The sequence below is a fragment of the Mastomys coucha genome, unplaced genomic scaffold (assembly GCF_008632895.1).
Source record: "Mastomys coucha isolate ucsf_1 unplaced genomic scaffold, UCSF_Mcou_1 pScaffold15, whole genome shotgun sequence".
NCBI lineage: Eukaryota > Metazoa > Chordata > Mammalia > Rodentia > Muridae > Mastomys > Mastomys coucha.
This window is the reverse complement of record NW_022196897.1, coordinates 89,160,413-89,187,035: the sequence shown is the minus strand read 5'-3', so window position 1 is coordinate 89,187,035 and position 26,623 is coordinate 89,160,413. Positions and strand designations below refer to the sequence as shown.

The 26,623-nt window shown below is 47.1% G+C and overlaps 1 protein-coding gene across 1 annotated transcript in view; it reads right to left on the bottom strand.

Moving 5' to 3' along the window:
• Abtb2 (ankyrin repeat and BTB domain containing 2) overlaps nt 1-26,623 on the bottom strand; it is a 155,717-nt gene that overhangs the window by 14,920 nt on the left and 114,174 nt on the right. Inside the window, exons 2-6 of the mRNA XM_031371185.1 lie at nt 25,668-25,814; nt 21,063-21,276; nt 4,174-4,326; nt 2,704-2,869; nt 46-135 (exon numbers count right to left, since the gene is read on the bottom strand). Of these exons, the coding sequence (XP_031227045.1) occupies nt 46-135; nt 2,704-2,869; nt 4,174-4,326; nt 21,063-21,276; nt 25,668-25,814 (770 nt within the window). The remainder of the gene's footprint in view (nt 1-45; nt 136-2,703; nt 2,870-4,173; nt 4,327-21,062; nt 21,277-25,667; nt 25,815-26,623) is intronic.

The window sequence follows — 26,623 nt, the reverse complement described above, 5'->3', positions numbered from 1 at the left end:
TAGCCTGTCACAGGGTTAGGGCCTGGGACAGGAGTTTCTTTTTACCTGGATATCTAAGTTTGCTCCAGCATCAATCAGCATCTGGACCATGGCTTCATCCCCAGCAGCACAGGCATACATAAGCGGCGTCATACCCTGTGAATCAAGGTAGATGGTTAATCGTCAGACACAGAACACAGCATCCCACATCCCACAGGTCTCTGCCCAGCTGCCCTCAGGAGCTGTCCTGTGTCTAGTGCCTCTTAAACTCCCAAGGCCATGGGAACTGGAAGGCTAATGGGGGGGGGGGGTATTATCACAAGTACTGTCATCAGCATAGGGGTGAGAAATATATGGCCTACATGGCAGGCAGTGCAGCCAGATCCCAGGCCTAATATCTCCTCTCTGCTTCAGTCTCTTCATCTTGGAGATGGAGACAATGTGCGCCTCAGTTGGTTGTAGAAGGGTATTAGTATACACAGTGCTCAGGCCATTCACTGTAAGCTTACAACCCCGAGTGAGAGTTAGTTAACAGTAACACATTATACTGCACACAACACATCATAGGCCAGTGCCTGGATTCACTGTAGGAAGTGACTTATATGTAGTGTTCCATTTAATCACTGAACTATTATTGTGGAGGGAGGGCTTCTATTGTTATCTTCATTGTATGCTTGCGGAGCAGAGAAGGGGAGTTAACTGTCCAAGGTCCTAGGCTGGAATCCAGGTCTCCATGAGTTGTGCTGAAGCTTGTGCTCAGCAGCGTCTCTGAGACGTGTCTGACCATATCTTGTGCTAATGAGCAGTACAGAGCACACTGCTAGCTGTGTCTACTCCCTCACTGTCTCTACACGGGCAGTTAGCAGGGTTGTCTCCCTGACTGGGAGTCTGATGGCAAAGGCAACGGTGTAAAGTGCATTCCACAGCTGGATCCTGGCAAGCATTTGTCTGGTGCTCTGTGATATTATTTATTAGGTTATTTGTGTGGAGAGAAGATCTTCTTAGCTCATAAATCTTTGTCTAGTTCCTGGAGATAAGGAAATGGCTTGAGATTAATCATGGGGCGAGCAGCCTGTTTACCTATGCATCTGTTTCTAAATACCAATGCTCAGAGAGCAACAATGCTGAGCATCTACAGAAAAGCCAGTGGCAGCATGATGGAGATTTGGCTTTATTCCACCCCCCTCCCCAACACATACACCAGGTATGTAATGCGTTTTTCTCCACACATCTGTACACATTCAGAGCAAAAACCAGGCCCAGAGCAGGAGAAAGGAAGCAACCATTTTATGCTGTCCCTTAGGCACATATGGAGGGCTAAAGCCCAGATTTCAGGGCTAATCATCATCATTTTGACAGTAACACAACAGTAGTAATAATCATATTGACAAGAACCACAGTGAACATGTACTAGCATTGATGGAAGATTCTACCAACTGCTCTACTCGCAGGCACTGTTATTCCACCTTTGAGGAGAGGAAAGCAAAGTCCCTTTGGTGGCAGGGTATCTTGTCTAGATGAGGAAGCGAACATCAGGAAGAAGGCTCCCACAGAGGCCTCACATCTGTGCCTGCATGGGACCAACACCAGCCTGATGTGCTCCACTGTGCAGACACTCCTCTGTCTGTGGCTTGTCAGTCCTGGCCCGGCCACTGGCAGCTGCCCCACCCCTTCCCTGTTCTGCTGCACCCAACCCCGCCCTCCCTCAGGCTCAGTTTCAGCCCCACAAAGCACTCTCAGCCTCACGCTTCATCTGCTGCTCCAGTCTCTGGGTTGCACTGTCATGGCATCTGACACAGGGCTTGACCCTCCATGGCAGCCTGGCTGGCCCTGGGCTTGGCTTCCAAACTACACAGTACCGTTTGGTACACAGTAATGGATGCCCAAACAGAGTCATCGAAACATTCCACAGTGGGTGTAAGTTGCAGTCTTCTGATTCTGCAGGAGCCTTAATAGTTTCTTCTGTAAATCAGATTTCACCCAAGTATTTCCTGCCCTCTTTCCCCCTTACTTTGCTCCTTGGTACTTCTCATTAATGTGCTTGTTTTATGTGTTTGCCGTCCTCCTCCTCCTCCTCTTCCTCCTCCTCCTCTCTTTTCTTTTGGTGTTGGAGACTGAACTAAGGGCCTTGCACATGTTAGGAACATACTCTACCAATGAACTAGATGCTCAGCATTCAGTTTTATTGTGACAGGAGCTCACTTTGTAGTCCAAATTAGTCCTGAATTCACTTTGTAGCCTAAGCTGGCCTTGAACTCATGATCATCCTGTTACAGCTGCTGTGTGCTGTTGGCTCCAGTGGCACTTCCACCCCTGGCTTAGGTGCTCACTTCTTATTCTCTCTTCACCAGTATCACCCCTAGACCTGGTTTCTCTGGAGCTTTTGAGGGGCTGGCCCACAGTCCTGTTCGCATGCCAGTGATTATGTCCCACGGCTTGCTACTGAGTCTACACTAATCCAAGCCTTCACTGGATTCTTCCTCAGCTCTGCCTCATCTAGGACAGTTGCTGGCCTTCCAACCAGGGAACTAGAATCCACACTACGACGGTTGTCCAGGAGGTTTGGGGGATCCAGGTTGGCCACCTGTCAGGAGCTTGAGGCCCAGAGCTAACTGAGCAAGTCCCAGTCAGGCTCAGGATGCAGGGACTGTGACTGTTTCTCCCACCCTAGCATAGCTCTGAGTTGCTCTCTACACCTGGCCTAGAAGAGTCTGCAGAAGGTACCTGGTCATCCATTGTGTTCACCCCGTCTGGGCCCAGGGCCTCGATGGCCTGGCTGATGAGGTCTGTTCTCCCGCAGTTGAGCATGCGGAAACCCAGGTCTTGGTTGAAGCGTTCAGTAGCAGCTCGAGCGTCCAGCCTCCGGAAGGAACTGAAGCAGCACTCGGGTCTGCACAGGAGAGACCAAGAGGTGTGTGGGTGTGACTGTGACACGTGTACAGTGGGCCTGACTGGGCGGGAGGACCGAATTATGCAGGGGTCAGTTATGACTGGCCTTGCCCTGTTCTTGCCCCGGGGCAGTGCTTTCCAACCTTCCTGATGCTGCGACCCTTTAATATAGACTCTCGTGTTGTGGTGACCCCTAACCATAAAATTATTTTCACTGCTACTTCATAAGTGTAATTTGGCTTACTGTTATGAGTCATAATGTAAACTTTTTTGGAGATAGCAAAGGGGTTAGGTTGAGAACCACTGCCTTAGTGCAAAGCTTGGCTTCCCTACACATGGATTAATGCAGTGGACTGAGCTCTTAAGTCTTGTCAACTGTTAGAGCAAATTCTCAGACTCCCTTGAGGAGGAGAAAGCTGATCAGGGCTGGTGCCTGGGCCTGGGCCTTAGCATTTGGCATAGTGCTTGCACAAGCAGGCATTGCTGCCAATGTCTAGATTTCTCCCATGTCTCTTCAGGTTGCCTAGTAAGACCCCAAAGTACCAAGGACAAGGCAGGAAGAGGCCCAGAACCCCATGAACAATCAACTGAACTTACTAAGGACCATTACAGATAAAATCTGTACCTATGCAGGGCACACCAGAGCATTCTAAAAGCTCCTACCTGAATCCTTGAATTAGGTCAAAGTTTGTAAAATTTATGTCTATAGTATGGTTTGGGCACAGTCAGAAAACAGAAATTCAAGGCCGGGCTAGGGATGGCCAGCAGGAGCCAGGCCCATGAAGAGCTTCTGCAGCAGACCTGTCTGCAGGAGGGGCTACTATGGGAAGGCACAGGAACAGTCTCAAATGTAGGCACCTCTGTAGACAAGCTGTTGTTCCTCTCTGACCCGCAGTCTCTTCATTTGTTACAGGGCACTAGAGCCCTCTTGAATACTGTCGTGATGGCTGAGACATGGGCATAAAGCAGAAGAGCTCAGCACAGGGTTTGATACAAGAAAACCATGGGGAATAGAGGGACAGAGCAAAGAGCCTCCCCAGTCAGGACCCCAGACTCGCACGCCAGCCCAAATTCAAAGGTGTGTATGTTCTGGGTAGCACTGCAGCGGTTACAGACAAAGCCTAGAACAAATTTCTTCCCACACTTGGGTGTGGCATTTTCAGATGATACTTTTAGTGTCACCAATGTGTCCTACAGCCTTGCTCTGATGCCTACCCAGCCACTAGAAGAAGCAGATAGCAGGGAGGTGTTATAGGTGATAGGACATAGATGTTGTAACCCGCCCCCTTCTTTTGGGCTCCATACTTGAGCTGGCGGGGCTCGCAGTCCAGGCCTGGTAGCAGTAGCCGGGCTGCCTGCCGGATATCGCCACTGTCCACAGTGAGGCTGCGACGGTGTTCTGCATAGGTGATTGCCACCCGCATCCACTCCATCAGTGGTGGCAGCAGCATGAAGGGCCTGTGAGGCAGCAGAGAGAGGTCAGGTCTGGGTGTGGTGCTCCCTGCACACAGTCTCAGAAAGTAGCCTTACGAGACTAGCTTTATCCGTTAAAGGACAATGCCAATACTATCTCTCTCCACCCAACCTCTCAGGCCTACCGTAACAGCCCCTAGAACTCTCTTCCAGCGTGTCATGTGTCCCATCATCCCCACTGGACTAAGGTTAGGAACAATGCCTTTTTCATCTCTGTATTCACTTAGCCCAGGGTCTGATCCATCAGGTTTTCTGTTGGGAATTGGTTCTAATGCTTTATCTTATTTAGGCTCCAAAAAGCTGTGTTTCTGGACCTGAGGGCCCCCGCCCCTATCTGGCTTTGATTGATAATAAAGAATTGTCACACAGCCAATGGCTGGGCATAAAGACTGAGGCAGGACTTTTAAATTGACCAGTAGAGAGGGGAAGAAGAGAATCATCATGACTTGGAGGGAGATGGGTCAGATTTAAGAGCTGCAGAAGAAAACCATCCAGCAATATAGGTGGAAATGGAAAGTGACTCTATGGGGGTGGGAGGACACTGCCCAGAAGGTAATAGGGCAGCAAAGACAAACACAGATTTAGAAGATGTTCAGCCAGGAATACAGGACGGGAATGTATGCTAGCCTCAGCCATTGAGAAATGCCCAGCCATTGAGCTAGTCAAGGCATATCAAAATTAGCTGGCATATGTGTGTCTTTCATTCGAGAATCCAGAGGGCTTCTGGATGGGTGCAGCATGCATGCAACCCGCCGGAGTCAAAGCAGTTAGCTAATTCACCACTACAGTTTTCAATAAATCTTTGTTGACAGACTAAAACTATGATTAACACCTGTTACTTAGCATTAATATATGCAAGATTTTACTCAGACCAAGTAATGCTTCTGCTGAGAAAAGAATGACATCAATCTGACATCTGAAGCCAAGGGTAGTGGCATACACTTGAGAGATGGAGGCAGGAGTTCAAAGCCACCCTTGAATATTAATCGAGTTTAAGACAGGAGTCTTGTCTCAAAAAAAAAAGTGTCTTGTTTTCAAGGGCATGGTATTGATTCATATAAGAAGTGGGACTATTTAGGGGAACTTGTGTAATCTAGGAAGGAAAATGAGCATTCCATGAATTATCACTTTCTGCAAGATCCACTCTGATTATTGTCCATTTGAAACTCCCTGTGAATTTTCTGACTCTTACAAGGCTGGAGGGCAGTCCAGAGGGACTTCCACAGATGTCCTTAGCCCTTAGCCCATAGAGAAGGCTTTATTTAAACCATTACACTGAAAACTGGTTGTTCATGATTTTCTATTGCACAGCAAAGAGCAGAGTGTTGCCATTAATACATGTGCGAGCTTGTAAGTGTGTGTGTGTGTGTCTGTGTGTGTGTGTGTCTGTGTGTCTCTCTGTGTGTGTCACTATGTAGCCCAGGTGGCCTAACTTGTGTTTCTCTTGTGCCTCCTACATTCTGGGACTACATGGCTGCATCACCAAGCCTTGCTATGCTATTAAACCTCTAACTGGCCATTTCCCAGTTCCTCTAAAGCAATGACTCTCAACTTGCTTCACGCTGCCTCCCTTTAACACAGTTCCTCCTGTTGTGGTGACTCCCAACCATAAAGTTATTTTTGTTGCTACTTCACAACTGTGATTTTGCTACTGTTATGAATTGTAATATAAGTATTTTTAGAGATAGAGGTTTGCCAGAGGGTTGTGACCCACAGGAGGGGAGCCGCTGCTCAAAGCCAAGCTCCAAGGGGATGTTCAGGAAGCACACGTCCTAGTCAGGTGGTGTCCTTACTCATCCTCCTTCCCCCATGGTGCCCCATCAGCTCCTTAGGTAGGTAATGCAGTAGGGATAGAGCCTCTTTTCCTCTCTCCCTATAACATTCTTGTAATTAGACTCTATTTCTCTTGTGTGCTAGAGGCCGAGACAGCAGCAGTGGAAACAGTCTATATCCAAAGAGATTCCTGATCCCAGTCTCAGGCCTAACTCACTTCTCCATGGACATAACTGTTCAAACCCAGCACCTGAGGCTGTGGATGTGGTCCTAATGGATGAACTCCACATTGCCTGTGGAGCTGTTCCTGGAAGCCTGGTCTAGACTTTATTCCCTAAGTCCTTACTGTGATTTAGTCAGTGTCTAATTCTCTGTATTAAGTCCTATCCTGTTTAAAATACCTAACGTGATGTCCGTTTCCTGAATTGAATACTGATTAATACTCTAGAAATCTGAATTATCCCTCTGCCTCTTAGGTGGTGATTAGTGAGTGCCTCGTCTCCATCAAAGCTGACCGTGCCAACAGCCAACCTCTTCAGGCAAAGGATGGCTTGTTCCCCTCCCCCTCCACCTGTGGTACATAGGCAGGTAAAATGATAAGCTTTCTTGGTAGTATCCTGTTCTTGGGCTGGGATTTCCATAATACTATTTCCTTTCTACTAGTTCCTCCTGCCCACTGGGCACAGTGAGTAGAGCAGGCCTGCATTATGTGATCTTCTGGAAATTCCCTCTGCTGCAGCTTCATATTGAAAGGGCTTGGAGGAGTAGGGCTGAGGGTAACTGATGTCCTCCTCAGTGCCTCCGTTTTCCCTTCCAAGTCTTTGCTGAGGTTGGCTGAGAGCCCCTTGGTGCTGAAATGCAGTTGGCTGCAGGGCCAGGCCCAGGCCTGGGAGCCCCAGTCAGGCTGAGGAAAGCCCCTCTGTGCAGCCATCTGCCTGCCGAGACGATACAGGACCAAATACCTCAGAGTAGCCATTCTTATATTTTTGGTCTCAAGTCTCTTTTTATACTCTAAAAAGTTACTGAAGCCCTCCAAGGGCTTGTACTGATCTTCTATGATACTAACAAAAAGTAAAACAGAGAAAATGCTAAAACACACAAATACTTTCCACAAGCAATCACAGCGACAAGATCACACCAAAAAGCCTCTGGAAAACTCACTTGGACATTGTGCAAAAATGAAGTTGAAAATCAGACATCACATTCTTTTTTTTTTTTTTTTTTTTTTTTTTTTTTGGTTTTTCGAGACAGGGTTTCTCTGTATAGCCCTGGCTGTCCTGGAGCTCACTCTGTAGACCAGGCTGGCCTCGAACTCAGAAATCCACCTGCCTCTGCCTCCCAAGTGCTGGGATTAAAGGCGTGCGCCACCACGCCCGGCTTCATCACATTCTTTTAAAACAAATTTGACCTTGTACTCTCCTGGCAAGTGTTTTCAGGGTTCCAGGGGTGGCCATGATTTGAGGACTTCTGCTTTAAAACACCATACCAGACACCAGGCACTTGTACTGCTCGTTAGGTTGGTTTTGTTTTGTTTTGTTTTGTTTTGTTGTTTTTGTGAGAGGGCGGTGGGAGTTGTGTGTGTGTGACTCAGTATGAAGCCCTAAAATCCAGGCTGAGTCAGAACTCACTATATAGACCAGGTTGTCCCTAAACTCACAGAAGTCTGCCTCCCTCTGCCTCTTGAGAGCTGGCTTAAAACTATTGTGCTACCGCACCTAGCACTGTGGTGGATTAGTTCACTGTCGACTTGGCATAACCTAGAGTCAGCTGGGAAGAGAGACTCTCAATGGAGGAACTATCCAGATCAGACTTGCCTGTGGCCATGTCTGTGAGAGACTGCCTTGGTCAATGATTGATGAGGGGAAACCTAGCTCACTGGAACCACACCATGCTGAGGCAGGTAGGCCTGGACAACCTACCAAGAAAGCCAGCTGAGCATGTGGCAGTGAACAATGCTCCTCCACGGTTTTGCTTGAGTTCCTGTCCAGGCTACCCTCAGTGACAAATTGTAACTTGTAAGATGAACTAACCCTTTCCTTCTCTACGTTCCTTTGGCCAGGGTGTCTTATCATAGCAACAGAAAAGACAGCTAGCACAGTGTGTAAGAATAACACTGACCAGGCCTGGCAAGCAGCAGCAGGCCCAGGGCTGGAACTCTGTTCAGATAGCACACAGCCCCTGTGAACCCTGACATGGCATAGGGCTTTCACATCCATCCATCCATCAGGGTCCTGAGGATCCTCATGGGCAGCATCCTCCCTGAGAGAAAGTTCTAGTGGCTTTAGTACCACTGAGCCAGTTATGGAACCTCAGGCAGGCCATTGACCTCTGTGGACCCGGCTTTCTATTAAAGGAGAGGGTAGGCTAGTGTTTACACATTTTCTTCATGGTCAGACTCTTCTTGACTTGTGGACTCTTCACTGTAGTAACTGTACCTATGGACCAGAGACAGGATGTACAGTTCTGGAGGACGACTGACTGGCTGGCTGGCATCAGGTGTTTTCTCACTGGTCAAAATTCTGTGACAGTACCAGTAGCTTCACTTCTTCTAGTCACAATTTCCATATGAATAAAATGGGTCTAAATTATAGGAGTACCTCCCAAGACAGCTATATGTATATACACAAAGTGCTTAGCAGAAGAACACTGGGGACATGGTGTGTTCTCCATATACATTAACTATTCTTACTGCTTTAGTATCTGTTGATAGAGAAAACACATAATAGAAAAAAATAGGCCATAGGAATCCGGCTGCCTCAGCTCCAGCCTTCTTACAGGTCAGCTGACTCCCTGCCTTCTCCTGCCAGCAAGCATAAACACGTAAGCCTGCAGGCAGGCTGCCCATTATCCACTCAAGCCCAGCTCATAAAACAGAGAAAACAAATGCAACCACTATGTTGAGAGTGAACTACAAAGTTTCTGGAGGCACAAACTCTTGCCTTGGCAATAAAGAAACTTACACAGGAGGTGACTACAAGAAACATAGTCATAGAGGCTTATAGGTTATCAACATGTGGTGGTAGGGTGCTACTTTAAGGGATCAGCAACTCCCAAAACATACTGTGTACTATTTGTCTAACTGCCTAATCAGTCTCTGTCTCTCTGTCTCTGTCTCTGTCTCTGTCTCTCTCTCTCTCTCTCTCTCACACACACACACACATACACACAGAGCTTTTTAAGGTCTTGATTTCAAGAGGTCCCTGCAGCTTGGAAAAGGCCTGCCCCTGCACATGTATGATTTATTAGGACAACAGTTCTGTAAGCAGTGTCTTAACGTGGAACAGGAAACACCTCCAATTTCTAGCTCAAAGCAGGCTCTGTTCTTTCTTGGAGTGGGAAGGGGCCTTGGAACGAGAGTCAGGTTGGTAGATGGGCACTGGCCTGTACCTAGAGGCCATGTAGTCCAAACCCTGGGCAGCAGAAAGTCTTATGCCTCTGTCCCCAACCTGATGTGCTGAGGTCTGTACCCCTTTGAATCTCTTACAGGAAGAAACGGGGAAAAGAACAGGAGATGCCTATTGACCAAGGCTATGAGATCAGGCATCAGCTTCACCCTGGAAAGGCTGGGCCAGGGTTTTACTTGCCTGTGTGTAGGGGCAACTCAAAGGCTGGGAGGGTAGGAACTGGATATCAGTTTCAGATTTACTCCCAAGGATATGTCTCCATCATCTTTAAGTAGTACCTCACTCAGCCTAAGAGCATTTGAAGCCTAAGAAAGGAGGGGCCGAGGAGCTTGAGGGCTGAGGCAGGGGGCTGCTACTGTGTTCTTTTGGCCTCAGATCTCAGTTTTTCCAATCTTGCTCCACCTTCAGCAGGAGGCACAGTAGAACTATGGGGCTGCTTGGGTGGGTTCCTCTTTCCACAGACCTTACTGTGAAGCATGCTGCACACCCTTGCCTTCCACCTGGGCAGGCAGGGAGCAGGACAGAAATGTTGCAAAGATTGCCAGATTTTTCCACCAAGTGAAGATTCCACAGACAGAAACTTCTCTGGAAGAGCTGGGGTTGGCTCTGAAGTGCCAGCCTGAGGCCTTCTTCCTGGTTTCCCTAAGACTTCCAGAGCTGCTGTGGCCCTAAACCAAGCCAAATGCCCATGTAGAATAAAGCCAATATTGTCTTACTGAAGTCAGATTCCAACGCAGCACAAAGAAAGGGATTCTAGTTTGCCTCACATCTTGGACTAATTATTTTCCTAGAATTGCTTGGTAAACCAGGATGGTTTGGCTCAGCTTGGAGTCAGAGCTAAGCACGTTTCTCTCCCTGGACCCCCAGGCCTGGGTCCCCCTGGCTGAGCCTCACTGCCTCAGAACACTGGGCTGATCTTAGCAGAATCCCTGTTTGGAATCAGGTGACTTCTGCTGGGGGTGGGGCCAATACGGTTCCTTATTAGAACTCATCTGGTACATATTAGAGGAACAAGAAACAGTTTGCCAGATATGCTACACGTGTGATGACTTCTAGGTTTTTGTTGTTTTGTTAGTGCTTGGGATTGAACTCAGGTCCTTGTGCATGTTAAGCAAGTGTTCTACCACTGAGTTATATCCCAGGCATCTAGGGTACTGTTGGTTTGCTTGCTTGTTTTTGAGATGAGGTCTTGTGACGTAGCCCTAGCGGCCCAGAGCTTACTTTGTAGATCAGATGCTCAGGCTGTTTCATACTTGACTCTTCTGACTCTGCCTCTCAAGTCCTGGCATTACAGGTGTATATGCCCTGTCTGGCTTTCCCCCACTTTGCTATTTTGTGGTCCAGGCTGGCCTTGAAACTCAGAGTTCAAGTGACTCCTTGCATCAGTCCTTTGGATTTCAATTTCAAACATGGCCTAGTCACAATGAGATATGATCCTTCACTGGCCTCTTACTAGTAGTGGTGGCTCTAGAGGTCTCAAAGGAGTCTGTTGGCAATGGAATGTACAGTCAACTGTGTGACAATTGGGGCATGAGGATGAAAAGACAATCACTAATGAATAATTTTTACAGAATAGGTAATTTTAAGTCTTTTACATTCACTAATTAATCCTCACTTTATAAAGCAGGTACTATTACTATTAGTATGTATTCTTGCACATGGGCAAACGGAGGACCCAGTGTCATTCATGTAGCAGTGGCAGAGCTGGGGTGTGAACCAGGAAGTGCACATTATCCAAGACCCTTCTCAAAATGTATTTCATGACCACTCAGTTTGTCCTTTAGCTCTGTTTTTGTTTTAGTTTAATTTTACAAATTATTTGTGTGTGTGTGTGTGTGTGTGTGTGTGTGTGTCTGACTACAGTATGACAGAAAGTCAGTTCTTTCTATCATGTGGATCCCAGGAATCTCACTCAGGTCATCAGGTTTGAAGGCAAAGCCTTTACCAGCTGAACTATCTTGTTGCCTGCCTTCACCTCTTTGATAAGGTCTCACCATGCAGTCTAAGCTAACCCAGAACTTATTATGCAGACTACGCAGGCCTTCAACATTGTATGTCACCATGTCTGGCTGACTTAGGATGCTTTACTAATGGTATTTTAAACTTTGGGATATGACAAGCATAAACCCATACAGTCATCATACTTTTTACTTTTATTTCAGTATTCAGCAACCACTTATTACATACAATCTATATTTATGATCAGCCATTGGACGTCTAGGCATGGGAGCACACATCTGTAATTCTAGCACTTCGGAGACAGGGCCAAGAGAATCGTGAATTGATGGGCATCTGGCCTACAGAATGAATTTAACACTAGATTGGGCTATGTAGCAAGACCAGACTGAATCTCAAGAACACAAAACAAAACCAAAAACGAAATAATGCACAGATCAGTGAATGTTTTTACTTGGGATATTTTTAAATAATGATGGTTCTGCCAAGATCTGACCCATCTCACAATGAGAGAGGCATCTGGGATTAATCTCCAATCTGGACCACTTTTGAGAGAGAAGGGGAGTGCTGTTGCCAACGCAGGGATGACCAAGTGTAAAGTAGCAGCACTTTACCCTCAGTGTTAGGGCACTTGACTAGAGAATCTTTGTCCACAGAGGCCCCTCTGCCTGGCCCACACTGCCTGTTTTGCAAAGGCATTTCCTCCCACCCACCAGCTTGGCATACCTCCATGCCCCCCTTCAGCAACACGCTCTATGACATACAGGGCTTACCAGGTTTGTATTCTTTTATTTGTGTGGGATTTTTGTGGGCTTTTCCCTTGAGTACAATTTCTCTAAGGCTCACTGTCATCTCCTACCATCTTTCATCTCAGAAACTCCATTAGGAGCCATCTACTGAGTTCATAACAAAGGGCATATTTCTTATTCAGCCCTTGGGTCATGTTCTCAGGGGTCCATTCATTGCACTCTGAAGTTAAAGAGGGACTTCCTTGTCTTTTGCTCCTGAAGGCTTCAGGTAACTTGAATATTCTTTTCGGATAATTCCTAGATAAAAAGATGGCATGTCCTATGAGGACTTCTCAGAACCAGGCAGACTGGGGCTAAGGTGGCTCGAGGAAAGTAGCTGGAAACCTGGGATAAGGCAGGAAAGGAAGAGGCAGATGTGGTGATGCGGTTGTGCTAACATGCAGCCTTGACTCATGATGGAAAGAACACAACCACCTGTCCTTGGCAGCTGGCCTGGACTCCTAGTGGTATCTTATGTGGGTGAGGAGTTCTAGGTGCCAATGGAGACTACATGCCGGCTGCCACCACACCCTTTTCCATGCAGCAGGGAGGGCCTTAAAGCCTTCATAGTTGAGGCTATCAGACCCATTCTCAGGCTAGTGATGACTGATCCAGCAGGCCAGGATATCACTGCCACTCCCCACCCCCACGGGGTGGTACTAGTGTCACAGCAAGCCTTTTTCAACTCCTGGGTGGTGTTGCTCTCTTGGACAATAGGTCACACCTCATCCACATGGCCCAATGCTGCCATATGCCAGAGACCCACTTTCTCTTTCCACATTTGCATGACATAGCTGACTAAGGACCATACATTCTCTCACCATCTAAAAGCCAGATAGCCAAGGACTTCTGACCTGTTCAAGCACTCTTTTCTCTTGTGGGCACTTGTCACAGCTCATTGGCCTCTGCCAGGAAGGTAGCCTCAACAGGATCCCAGTTGTCCCCAAGACAATTTAGTCCACAGACGTCTACTTGCTGGGCAGGGGAACATGGTGGAATCTTTGGGCTAGGCCCTTGAAATGGGTATTTCTGTTCAAATATAGCTGAGTGAAATCATACTACATCTGCTTCCCCAATCACCTGCAGTCTAGGGAAGAAAGGTGACACACTTGAAAGTGTCACACATGGGGCTTCTACGAATTTCTGAGAAACAACATATGTTGAACTTAAGGTAGACAGAGATGAACTCGTGTAGAGAGGAATTCCTGATAGGTAAATAGCAACCCTATGGGGGTGGGTTATATAGCATGTGTTCTACCACAACCAGAAATGAGGAAGAAAAGACAAGCACCTGGGCTGGATCTAGCCCTGCTTTCTACACCTACAGCCCAACTGCAGCCCTGGAAATACTCTGGCACAGACTTCTGAATTGTATACTATATTGCTAGGATCTGGGCATCAACTTATGCCAAGCAAGCCTGAGGCCACTTGCATATTACCTCTGACCCTTCAGCTGCTAGCTAGGGAGGTTTGTCATCAGTTCATGTTTTACCAGTGTGAAAGCCAAGGCACATCACTCAGGTCATAAAGCAGCCAACTATAACTAGACTGGCCTTTAGAAAACATGACAAGTATACCGGGGGTCTTTCATGATGTCCAGCTGCTGGCTGATTGAGAAGTAGGAGATGTAATGGATTGCCTCCATGGGCCACGTACCCATGCTGCTCAGACTCCAGCTTTGTACTCACAACCTCAACAGGCTCTGAACTGGAAGCTGGACACCAGCATTGCAAAGGGTGCACCCCGGGCTCAGGAAGTATTAAAAACCCCATTCCTAAACTGCATATAGTACATGGGAAAGGGAGGGGGCAGGGCAAGCCACAGCCAGCTGAGAAGCTGCTTGTCTGGGTTGTGTAGGAAGGAATAAGTCTAAGGAGATGCCTGGAAGGCAGGTGAGGGCAGGCCAGAAAACGAGCCTGGTCTGGCTCTTGATCTGCCAAAGCTCCTAGCTGCTCTTACTGTCAGGGTCTAAACCATCTCAGTCAGAAGGGCCTCCTCGGAAGCACCTCAAAAATGCAGGATCAGTTCCCTTGTGAGCAGGGACTTCCCCATGTGCGGCATTCTCAGAAATCCAGCCATACTACGGACAAAAGGGATTGTTGCTGTCCTGTAAAAAAAAAAAAAAAAAAAAAAAAAAAAAAAAAAAAAAAAAAAAAAAAAACCAACTCCAAATGAATGAAGCCTGGGCCAGGCAGTTCCCAGTCTTCTTTTTCCGTGAAGCCTGGCGTTGTAACAATGGGACAGGAAGTCCCAGGCAACGGGCAGCCCGCAGGGGCACTTGTCAGAGGCCTGGCCAGGATCCTGTTCTGTCTCCATACTCATTATCTGGCACTGCCACTTTCTTTGTCTGCCCCAAATCCCTGGCTCACTCCTTCTTGGATGTTGGCAGATGCCCACATTCAGGCTGGCCACCCAGAGCTAGCAAACTAAGTCTGATGGGAAGCAGTGGAGAGCCAGCCACCCATGTCACAGTAGAGGGGAGGGAGCTGATGGAGAGGTCCAAGACTTGCCTTCTCAGTCCAGGAAAGGCAAGAGATAGTGTACAGTAAGAAGTCCCTGGTTTGTTATAATCAGAATTCCTGGCCTGAACTCTACTCTGCCTCTTTCTAGCTGAGACCTTGGCATATGCGGGTCCTCCTCAGGCCCTCGGGTCCTGCTCAGACCTATAGTCTGCCATGAATGGGAACATGAAAAGTTTCCTCCAAGAGCAATGAACTGTTAGGGAGCTGTGTAAAATGCTTCAGAGACTGTCAGGCTTGGACTTGATGTTGAAAATCTATATAAAATCCCTTAATGTTCTCTAAGAATGATGCATCCTGGACTGCCATCCTGAACTGCTACCAGAAGTGTCTGCTGACACCCCTCCCCTCTGGAGTGTGGGTAAGAAAAGGGATGGAAAAGGTAGAGTAACATATTCTGCTAAGCTGAATTCTTGCTTCTTACCAAAACAACAACGATAATCAAATCAGATCATATTACATATACATTGGCAGCAGGTCACACAGAGGTACCATGGTAGCCCAACCTTAATGAGCAGGAGGCCAGGAACACAACAGAAAATGAATGTTGGAAAGAGACTGATAGTTTGCTTGGCCAGAGGAAATCCAGGCTGTAGAATATTCTGAATCCTTGGTGAGCAGTCTAAACTCTAACACATCTACAAACACTTTACTTTCAAGCAATTCTCACTTCACCTTAGTCTTCAACTTGGGACATCTGGTCTACCTCCATCCTCTTTGTTCCTTACCAGGTTTCTTATCTACTGCTGAGTTACAAGAAAGCAAAGATAGACACTGAAGAGGGAGGTATATTGGCAAAGGGGAGAAAATATATACTTTGAGTAGACATGATTTTTAAGCTTACCAATGTTTTGGGATTATCTGTGAACTATCTATTTTAGTCCTTTTAAGTTTATGATAATAACATTTGCACAGTCATTAGCAACTACCATATATAGGGAGCTTATTTGGTGTATTACCTTATTTGAGCCCCACAAACTCAGTTAGAAATAGGTCAAATCATTTCCACTTCAAGTAAGAGGTTTGGGAAATTAAATGCTTGCAGTCATATAACTGGTAAATGATAAAGCAGGAACCCTTTTGCCCTAAATTTACAGACCCCCAACCATTAGATGCCATTGACTATTTTGCTAGCTGAAGACAATATTTAATAATTTGTATTTTAGGGACTATTCTATGTCAGAAACAAGGAAGACCTATGATGTTTACATTTTCAAGGGGTGAGAAATGGCCAAACAAGTAGTTTAACACTTAAGATAATTTCAAATAGAAAAAAAGAAGGAGAGATGACAGGGAATGTCTTGGGTGGGAGAGACAGCTCTCTGTGTGATCTGAAAACTACACACCAGTCCTTCTGGAGGTTACTGGAAATGCCAAGTGGGGGAACATGGAAGTAATACTTAAATCACTCAATAGCTATTATTTCATTTACTTCCATTTTGGGTAAACAGATGGAGAATTAATGCACAAAAAGCGGGGAAGAGGCAGAGAGAAAAGAGCTTAACATTGCAAATCTTCTTGAAGTGGTATTTAAGGGAATCACAAGTCAGTAGCATGAAGCTCCCATCACCATCATCTCTATTATGTGGTAAGAAAACACTTTCGCAAGCTGAGCAAAAGATTAACGAGCCACTTAGACTCAACACTCTGAACGCCAACCGGTGGGTGCCTCCGAACATCACCCTTCTGCATCTGGAATGGAACAAAGGAAAATAGATGCTTTTCCTCATTGTGGGGCCCATCTGTGTAAGGGTCATGTCCCCAGAACTTGGGGAGCCATCTAAAGAAGCAGGCCTGGAATTCCATATTACCAAGAAGGAACAGCCTCTGGGAATCAGAGAAAGAAACGCTGAACTGGACTCTTAGATCACACCTCTGATGATATGCTCACCAATGGCAAACTACTAATCCACAGCCTGACATTGAAATATTTGCTAAATAGAAACTGGTAATGACTGGGGGTTAGGTGTGTGTGTGGGGTGTCTTTCCTACCAAAGTTCTGTTCTTTAAAAGTGTGGATTCATTTGCCATGATATTTGCATCTGGGAATACCAGAAGCCCTGTGTTTTTGTTGTTTAAGCCATGCATAAGTCGGAATTTTCCCCAGGTCTGATCTGCCAGGGTCTTTCAACAAATTCTACCCTTCAGAGATTATCCTGAATGTGGTAATGAAGACTTCACATATACCACATGCCAGACACTGTTATATATATTAATATATTAATCTTAGAGCATCCTGAAGTTGCTACTATTGTTCCTATGCTAAGCAGGATTGAGACACAAAGCTGAAGTGACAGGCATGAGGCCATCTGGTTTGGGGATTTGAAGCTAGGCAGGCTTTGAGTCAGAGAGCCAACCTAACATACTGCCACAAAACTTAAGCTTCCTCTCACACCGATGGTTCTGAAATGTAGCAAGGTTGAATTCAAAAAGTATATCTTTGAGCCCAACTTTATTCTTTAGGTAAGACTACACCAACTGAATGAAGACTCAATGACAGCAGGTCTTGCAAGGGCCCATCCCAGTACAGACATTCTTGGTTTAGGGTCTGAGATACTGGCAGGCTCCAACCCTCTGGAGAAGATCTCCCTTTACAAAGAGGCACTATGTAGAGCTGAGGGAGGGAAGTAAGGAACTGGAGCTTGGGCCAAAGTTTTGAGCACATAGCCTGATAGCCACCCACTGTAATTGCCACTCTTCCTGGCCTTACTTCTTCAGGGTCCTGGGCTCTGATGCATAGGTCTGGTCACCTTACCCCAATCTGACCCCTCTGAATATTTAGCTCTGTGTTTCCTTCCATTCTTAATGACTGATGACATCTTCCAGCAATTTACTGGCAAGAGAACAGATCTCTTGCTTCCCATGCATGTCTACACAGTCCTCCTTCTCATTCCTCAGGACGGTTATAGTCTAGGCTACCACTCCAGCTGGCCAACCCTCTGCCTCCAGGCACTACCACCATCAAGGTCCACATGGCCAGATGGTTGCCCATCCTCTTCCAGGCCTCAGGGGAGGGAGCCACAGACTCCTGGATCCCTGACAGGGGCTTCTTTCACTTTCTAAGCTTAATCTCTTGGTGACACACCCCACAGGGCAGCAGCTGTGACTAATCCTGTGTTCTAGGCCCTGCCTTGTGTGTCTGGCTGGTGCTGTAACACTGAGCTGCCAGGGAGCAAGGCATCCTGGGAGGGCAGAGCTCTCAAGGGTAATAAGTGGGGTCCTGGTAAAGGAGAGGCAGGTGAGGCTAGAGGGGCCTTGAGGAGGTAGACCTGAAAACTGGGACCCACTCATGATGTCTGAGAGCTTTAGGGCCAGGGAGAAGAGAGATCTGAAACACTGTAAAAAGCCAAGAGCCTAGGGCTCAGGAGTATAGTTCTAATCTCTTCTAGTCATTCACAAGTTAGGCCCAGGCCTGATACACCACCCTTCTGAAAAATATGATCGTAAGAAAAAGAAATTGATAGAATGCTCTTTAAAAGGGACATCATGATACATTTCACCTCTCTCTCCCCCTCCCTCCTTTTTTCCCTCCCTCTCTCCCTCTCCCCCCCCCCTCACACACACACAAACACACACACACACACACACACACACACACACACGGCCTAGTGTAGAGTTATTTTCCCCATCAGAAGGCATAAGTGGATGGAACTCAGGACTCTGTCACAGTGTGTGTACACTATTCCTGGATGCTGCCTGATTTACAGCAGTAGAGTGCCTTCCCACTCCTTTCCACAGCCCTGCCCCTGCTTGTGACTCTAATTTTCTACTCTTTTCTTTTTTAACTCCCTTCTCAAGCACAGAGCTTATAGGTCTAGAGGAAGGTTGCCTTGCAGAGAGATACTGAGGCCCCACTGAACAGACTTAGTAGGGAATAAGTATAGTAAGTATAGTAAGTATAGACTTAGTAGGGAATGTCACAATGTGCTCCACACAAAAGGGACGCTAGCACATTGCTGCTCTTTATCTGTAGAGCTATGGTCACTCAAGGTCCCTCACTAGATGAAATCACGGTATATTTCTTATAACAAAAATAGAGAAGTCTTGAATAACCACACCACCAAACCCAGATCACCAAAATGAGTCCCCTAGGAATGAGGTGGTGAATGAGATCACTTAAGAGTCCCAAAGAGGGCAGTGGTGGCACAAGCCTTTAATCCCAGCACTTGGGAGGCAGAGGCAGGCGAATTTCTGAGTTCAAGGCCAGCCTGGTCTACAGAGTGAGTTCCAGAGCTACACAGAGAAACCCTGTCTTGAAAAAACAATAAAAAGAAAAAAAAAAAAAAGAGTCCCAAAGAGACCCAGACATCAGTCCCCACGAAAGGACTTCAGGCCAGACATTCACTGCCACACCCAGAATCACAGTCCCTGACCAGTTTGGGTTGCATGTTTCTGAGATGAGAGGGGAAGGACCTCATAGGAGGAAGCAGGTAGAGTCAGGGGAGTATTGTGAGCTCACAAAAACAAAGCCCTAGAATCCTAGCAAACTCCAGTTAACTACAGGAAGGCAAAGTTTCTCAGCTATTTGGTGAGGATGTAGTGATAGCAAAGTCTCAAGGAGCTCTGAGGCACACCCCAGCACTTTCTCCACAGCCTCTGGGGCTTTCAAGAAAGTCTGAGGCACAGCAGGACCTGCATAAGCAGAGAGACCAGTTCACAAAAGCACTGTGTACCTGGGATCTCTGGAGCATCTGCTTGTCCGTATTAAGATTTGAAAAGTTTAGATTTCACTGCTCTCACAGTGGTGGTTCCAATTTCCTACCAATCTAATACTTGTTTGAAATGATTCATGGAAAAATACCTTTGTGACCCGTAGACTCAGGCTGCAGAGTGTGGTTTCTAGATAATTGGTTTCTAAACACATACACATGTGTATGTTTCTATTCAAACTCAGTGGCTACCATCACATGCAGATAATGGACTCCTGCCATAGAGAAGCTTGATGCTGCCTGCTAAGATCATGGGGGAGGGAGCACTGTATACCCCTGTGGGCAAAGCTAGAGGCTGCTGCCACAAAAATGCTTGGCTTGGGGTGGGGATCACAACCTGAGGACCTAGTAGCTCAGCCCAAGGCAGCAGGCTCTGCTCCAAGTCCAGTTTATCTAACTGGCTTTGATTGGGGCTGGGCCTGGGGCTGGGCCTGGGCCTCACACCTCTCCAGAACCTCACTAAATGCAAACAGGTCTCCTCTTTTCTCTCTCTCATGCAGTCTGCGTAGCCCTTGTTCCTTCCCAGCCAACTTTTGCAACCACAAACACTTTCTCCTCAAAGCAGAAACAGCTGGGGAGCAGGGCCTGAGATCTGGCTCCACCTCCCACTGTATGGGCTTGACTTTCAGAATGCCTTCGGTTCCAGCTGCAGCCTTGTTCTGGGTCAGGCCCAGATGAGCCTCCTCAGCCATCCAGAGAGATAAAATGATGCTGACATCATAGTGATAACAGTAATAGCAACAACGATGGTAGCATTTACTGCTTGCATTACTCCTGTGTGTGTGCCAGGCCACTATCGTTTTATGTTTCTTTCGGTTACAGGCTATATGGTGCAGTGGTTATGAGCACAGCCTCTGTGGTCTTGGCTAGTTACTGAGCCTTTCTGTGCCTCCATGTACTCATGTATAAAATGAGCACCTCCCTCCTGGTAGAATGTGAAAGATGTGAACACACCCATAGTGTGCTCAGCATTGTGTCTGATACATAGTAAATACTCATTGAGCACTGGTGGCCTTCCTGGAACCCTTTAACAGTCTTCTTTACCACTCCTATACTTACGACTGAGGAAACGAAGTACCATGAGGTTTAGAACCCTGCACAAAGGTCTCAAGGTTCGTGAATGTCAGTGAATGTCTATGTTGTTATTTGTACCCAGGCCATCTAGTTCACAGCACTACATGATCTGCTCCAAACATTGCTGTATGTCCTCAAGAGTACCAATGCTATGCCGGGCAGTGGTGGCGCATGCATTTAATCCCAGCACTTGGGAGGCAGAGGCAGGTGGATTTCTGAGTTTGAGGCCAGCCTGGTCTACAGAGTGAGTTCCAGGACAGCCAGGGCTATTCAGAGAAATCCTGTCTTGAAAAAAAAAAAAAAGAAAAAGAAAGAAATATCATATTACACATGGGCCTTGAAATATCATATTACATATGGGCCTTCATCTGTCTGAGCACCCAGGCCACCCTTAAGACCTGCTAGCTAGTTCCAGGAGGCTGCTTGCACTATCTCTTAGAAGATAAATGTGTGTTGTGAGCATTTCCTACTTGGTGTCCAGGCAAAAATGATACCTACCGTTCATTATTCAGGGTCATTCTTGGGGGATCCAGGTTGGGGTTCTCCATGGACTCCATCTGTGGACACCTCAGGAAGTAGTAGAGTGTGTGGAGAGCATCAGGAGACCATGTGATGGGCTGTGGTGGCTGTCGGGCCTGGCGGGCAGGGCTGGTGCCTGGGCACAGGGGGTGGCGCCCCTGCATGTGATGCATGGCTCGAGAGACCAGATCACCTGGGAAGGAGGAAAAGGACAAGCCTGAGCTGCCAGCCCACATTCCCTTGGGGTAGCAGCTCCCTTCACTTAGTATAATTACTGTTTACCCCAGAGTCAACAGGCTGAGGAGGAGACTGTCACCTAGATGCACAATGGCAATTTGGTTTCCCTTTCATTTCCAGTCTTGCCTTAACAGCTGAATTACAAGCACTTGGCAGGGCTGCCTTCCTCCAGAACTTATGCTAATGTGGTTTCCTTTTCAACATCTCCACTCTCTCCACCGCCCTAGGGGCCTTCCCTCACTTCTCTGTCCATGGGAACCAGCCAAAGCTCCGTGGAGAGTCTCTCTTATGCTGTCTTGTGCAAAACCCTGGGACTCTGAAAGATAATGGCTACCACCATCCACTGGGTACTCAACTATGCATGGAGGATGCAATTCATTATAAACCCAACTCAATCCTTACAGTGTTGAGGGTCTAGTATCCCTACGTTTAGTTAGAGGCACTGAGACTTATTTGCTGAACATAACCTGACTCCATGTGTTCTGGTCACAAAAGAAGCTGCAGTGGAGCATGTGAGCTGTCAACTAGGTGACTACAAAGCCCACGAACTTCATTGTGATAAGGGCTCTACCCTGCCTTACCGGAATCTGTGGGGTCATAGGTCCCCATATCCTGTGCTGTGTTTCTGTCTTAGTCTTTTCAGCATCCTAGCAGCCCCTGACAGGAAATGTCCCGCCATTGTGTGAGGCCACAATGCTGAGAAAGGATGGTCTAAAACTGCCCCACGCACCTGCAGGCACCTCTGTTCTAGAACAAGTGGCGCCTCTGTGTTCTCCAGGCCTGAGAACTCTGGGCTCTCCTGTGGGCCAGCCTCCCTGAACCACAGCAGTCTCTCACAGATGGCCCTACCCACGGGAAGCCTTAGGGACCCAGCTAACTCTATAGAGTAGCAGCAACCATCAGGTTCTAACTGTGCTTATGAAGTAACTAAGTCAGTGAGACAATTCATCACTTTATCCAGTCAGCTTCCACAACTCAGCTTCTGGGTATCTGATTCTGCATTTCTTGCTCCTGAGCCCTGCAGAGTCTCCCCCACACAAGGTGTTCAGAAATGCTTGGTGAGTAAAGGAAGTAGTATTGTGCATGCATTTCATTTTCAAATACTAAAACAGTTAAGGCTTGACTTAAGCCTATTGACTGCCAAATTCTCCCAGGACAGCCACAGAGATAGCAACTAGCTACAAGCAGGGATGAATGACCACAACTGGAACACTCCACCCAGAAAGAGTCCTCCAGGTACTATTTCCAACCAAGGTGGGCACTGTCTCTTCCCTCCTGATTCTTCTCATTCCCCAAATTACAGTTAGTTGCCTGGGGACTCTGGCCAATCCCAGGGCCAAAAGAGCTGGTGAGAGTGGGGTCCCAATACTGGCTCATGTCCACAGACTCTTGATTGCATTAGTCTGGGGCAGGATCTGACAGCTTTAATATGTAAAATACTTTGGTGATTTGAATACTCAGTCTTAAAACCTGATCAGAGCTGATCCTCCAGTGTCCAATACTTGTAGCTTCAGATTGAAAGTCAGCTACTTCTAGTCTGTGTACCTTAAGTAACAATCAGAGCCTCAGTTTCCTTGTCTGTGAAATGGAGATGCTAGCACAAAATCAATTTTGAGGAGTCAAAGGAGTAATAATTGAGAAGCATTGAACCTCTTTGGAATCAAGCCCTTATTTATTAAAGCTGAGGAAAACATGAGCATCATTGACATCCTGTTATCAATATTCCTCCATTCTTCCTGAGCCTCCTGAGGGCCTCAGGACCACTACCTACAGTCACACACTGCCCACAGTTTCCAAGACAAGAGGAGTCTGGTGCTGCAATGCCAGATCCCAGCCCTACCCTGGGGCTCCTGGGTGGCAGAAACTGACATCAAGAGCAGCAGAAGGCTGTGCCTCCAGCAGCCAGTACCAGCTGAGTTGGTGGCAGAAAGCCGAAACCTGGCTCCCTTTTCTCTGGGTCTAAATGGCATAAGAGTTGGTGAAACACAGGACTAGAAGAAAGAGAAATCAAAGTGTCTGATTAGCATTAGAGAGATGCAGTGTTGAGATACCATTCCAAAAGCTGGACAAGGTGAAAGTCATTAGCATTGATGATTTTTATCATCTTATTGTTATTGGTGGAGCTCCCTTCAACAGCTCATTTCGAGCTAGAATGCAGGCAAGAGACTTCGAGGCAGTTAGGGAAGAAGCTGCTTCTGGAGCTTCCTCTAAGGGCTCAGAGGTTCAAAAAACCACTGAGGTACCACAAAGGAGGCAGAGGAGAGGTATCTGGCTTCCTCAATCTAAACCCTTGCTAAGGGCAGCTTTTCTCCAAGACCAAGGGACCGACCGATACCTGCAGACAACTCAGACAGGACTTGTGTAAAAGCTTAGGCTTCTCCACAACTCATCTATGGCCAAAGCCCATCTTGCCTTGGATTATCTCTTAAGGAAAATTTTAATTCCTGTCATTTTCTACTTTTTAAGCTTTATGATAGACAGAAAAAAAATCTGACAATAAAAATCTCATCTAATCTTTAGACTCACCTTGGAAGTAGGTATTTATTTCCATTATAGAAAAAGGAAATAAGCTACCAGGAGTTTAGGAATAGGACACAGCTGCAAACTAGCATGAATATTAGCTAGGACTGGATCTGGGGCCTCACCTCCCCTACCATACTCTGTGAACTGGGACAGGCCATACGCTGGTACCAGCCACGAACCTGTTAATAGTTCACAGCTTAATTCTAGAACTGAAGAGTGAATTTTTAAAAAGATACCATAGGGGCTGGGGATGTAACTCATTTGGTAGAGTGCTGCCTAGCATGCATGAAACCTGGGGTTTGATCTTCAGCGTGGAATAAACCTGGGACATGATGGTGCATGCCTATAATCCCAGCACTTAGAGGAGACAGGGAGGGGCAGCAGGATCAGAAGGTCAAGGTAATTTTCAGCTATGCTAGAGAGTTTGGAGACAGCCTCAGATACCTGGGACCTTGTATCAGGAGAAGGAAAAAACCCCAAAATGACATCCATAGCCATTTGACGGTGTTTATCTAAGAATAAGTTTTAAAGATTTGGCTTTCATTTTATGTATCTTGTCTCATTTTTCTAGATACCCATTTTGAATCTATTTTGTAACTTTCTGGTCTGTAATTGAGCTCAGGGACTCCATGGTCTCTTGGCACCGCTTGTTCATGAAGCTTTGAGCAGGCTGGGCTGGGCTGTTGCACAGGTGGATGCTTGGTGCTTTTGGAACATCCCTGTATTGAACTTGAGAACTGACTGATCCAGAGCTCAAGGAGACCTTGGCCAGATGCCCAGAACCACCCACCAGGCATGGGAAAGTAAGCCCCCCCACCCCATCCCCCGCTTACTAACCATGAAAGACTTGATTAGAGGTGCCACAGTTTTCACGAGGGTTCTTCCAGCCCTCATTATGAGCCATCAAATAAAAACAGCGGGTGAGAGTCTGGAACGTAGTACTGTCTTCAAAATAAGCCCAACATCTGGCCACCCTCAAAGAAAAGTTTGTTTTCTGTTGGTTCTTTCTCTTTAAATTTTCACAGGTATGGAAGGGCAGAGCAAGCCCAAGGACCAGAGCTCCCTATGCAGCTAGACTTGTCAGAAGAATGTAGCTTCCTAACCTACCAGGCAGGCTGGCCCTGGCTAGGCAGAGAGAGAGGTGATGCACAGAAAGCCTAGGATGAATTCTAGGTCTGTGGTGCCCAGTGCCAAGTCTCACTAGCCTCATTAAAGTCTTTAGTCTCTGAAACAAAAATTAAAATATCTGTCTCCACCTCTGTCCCCTCCCCTGCAGAGTAGGTTAGCAAAACCTTTGGTTTCAGAGGGAGGAACCAGGGAATGTGGTGTGTGTCACAGCCTGTTCTGTGGTCTCTGGGAAGATGCAACAGAGATGTCTTTTCTCAGTGTCCTGAGGAGCACCAGGCCAAAATAGAGACCAAACCCAGGAGAGTTTCAGGAGCCAAAGTGGGTGGGACAGAACTCACCCCTTCGAATGCACATGGCAGGTTTACACGTCTGTTCTCACACATACTGAACACTAGGAGCTGATATCAGTGTCAGGGAAGGTTCTGTGCACCGGGGAAGGCTGCAGGCAAAAGGGAGCAAGACTCTGTCCTTGTGACTCTAACATTTTCTAGTCAGAATGGAAAACTAAATTATCTATGAGTAAATATGTAAGTTTCAAGTGGTGGCTAGTGCTTTGAATAGAACTGAAGCCACAGACAAGAACTAGAGGAAAGAGATGGGCACTCATTTACACAGCAGGTTTGGGAAGGCCTGTCTGAGTGCTAGAACCCAGTCAGAGAGATCTGTTTCACTTTCTCCCCCAAGCCCCATACTTACTCAGCTCAGAAATGCTGCCCACACATGTGGCCAGGAGTGACTGCTCCAGTGTCCGAAGCTCCAGCTGAGCATAGGCATCAGCTCGCTCGTCATGGCCCAGGGACCCACCATTGTAGGGACTGAAGTAGGCAGGGAGAGAGAGGACACCTGTGTGGGAACAAGACGGAGAAGTCACACTGGGAGAAGAAACTCTGTAGACCGTATCACAGCTATGTCCAGAGCTCAGTCCCCTTCCTTTGTCCTGACAGAGTCATAGGACAAGCCCGACCGAGACTTGGGTCTTTGCTCTGCCTAGTGCCTCAGAGGTCAAAATGAGAGAGAAGTGGACCCATTCTACTGGGGTTTTACCCATATGTAGACAGAAATTGGATTTGCCAAGGAACTGGCCTATCTGCTCCGGGGCCCTTCAACATGCTTAATTGGGCCAGAGTGCTCCTTTCAGGGTTCTGGGCGACATGGAGACCTGGCTTTGTTTCTATAGCACTCATGCTTGCTCAGTTTTGATGATCACAATCCTGCTTCTTCAAAGGCCAGCTGCCTGCAGAGTCCTCCCTGTTCACACTCAGCCCATTTCTTCTCTAAGCCCAGAAGGGCAGGAGACATCACTGGAAAGGGATACTGCCCTCTCTACTTCATGAAGGGGACTATCCAAGCCCCTGGCCAAGTACAATTAGTGTTTCTCATTAGCACTTCAACAGCAGAGAAGGGAGCTTCAGACTCCATCCCAGGGCATGCCAGCTTGGAAATCTCTCCCGCTCACTGTGCAGTCTTTTAGCATACACCAGAAAAAGCAGAACCCGTGGCAGGGAAGTGCTCACTGCATCAGAGCCTCCAGCAGGAATCCCCAAATTCTGGGAGCTGCTACTTCTCTGATGGACAGTTCAAGCCTCTGCCTAGCGTTTGCTTATGCGTTGTTTAAAAAAAAAAAAGGTAATCTTGCCAGCCATTTTCAGGGA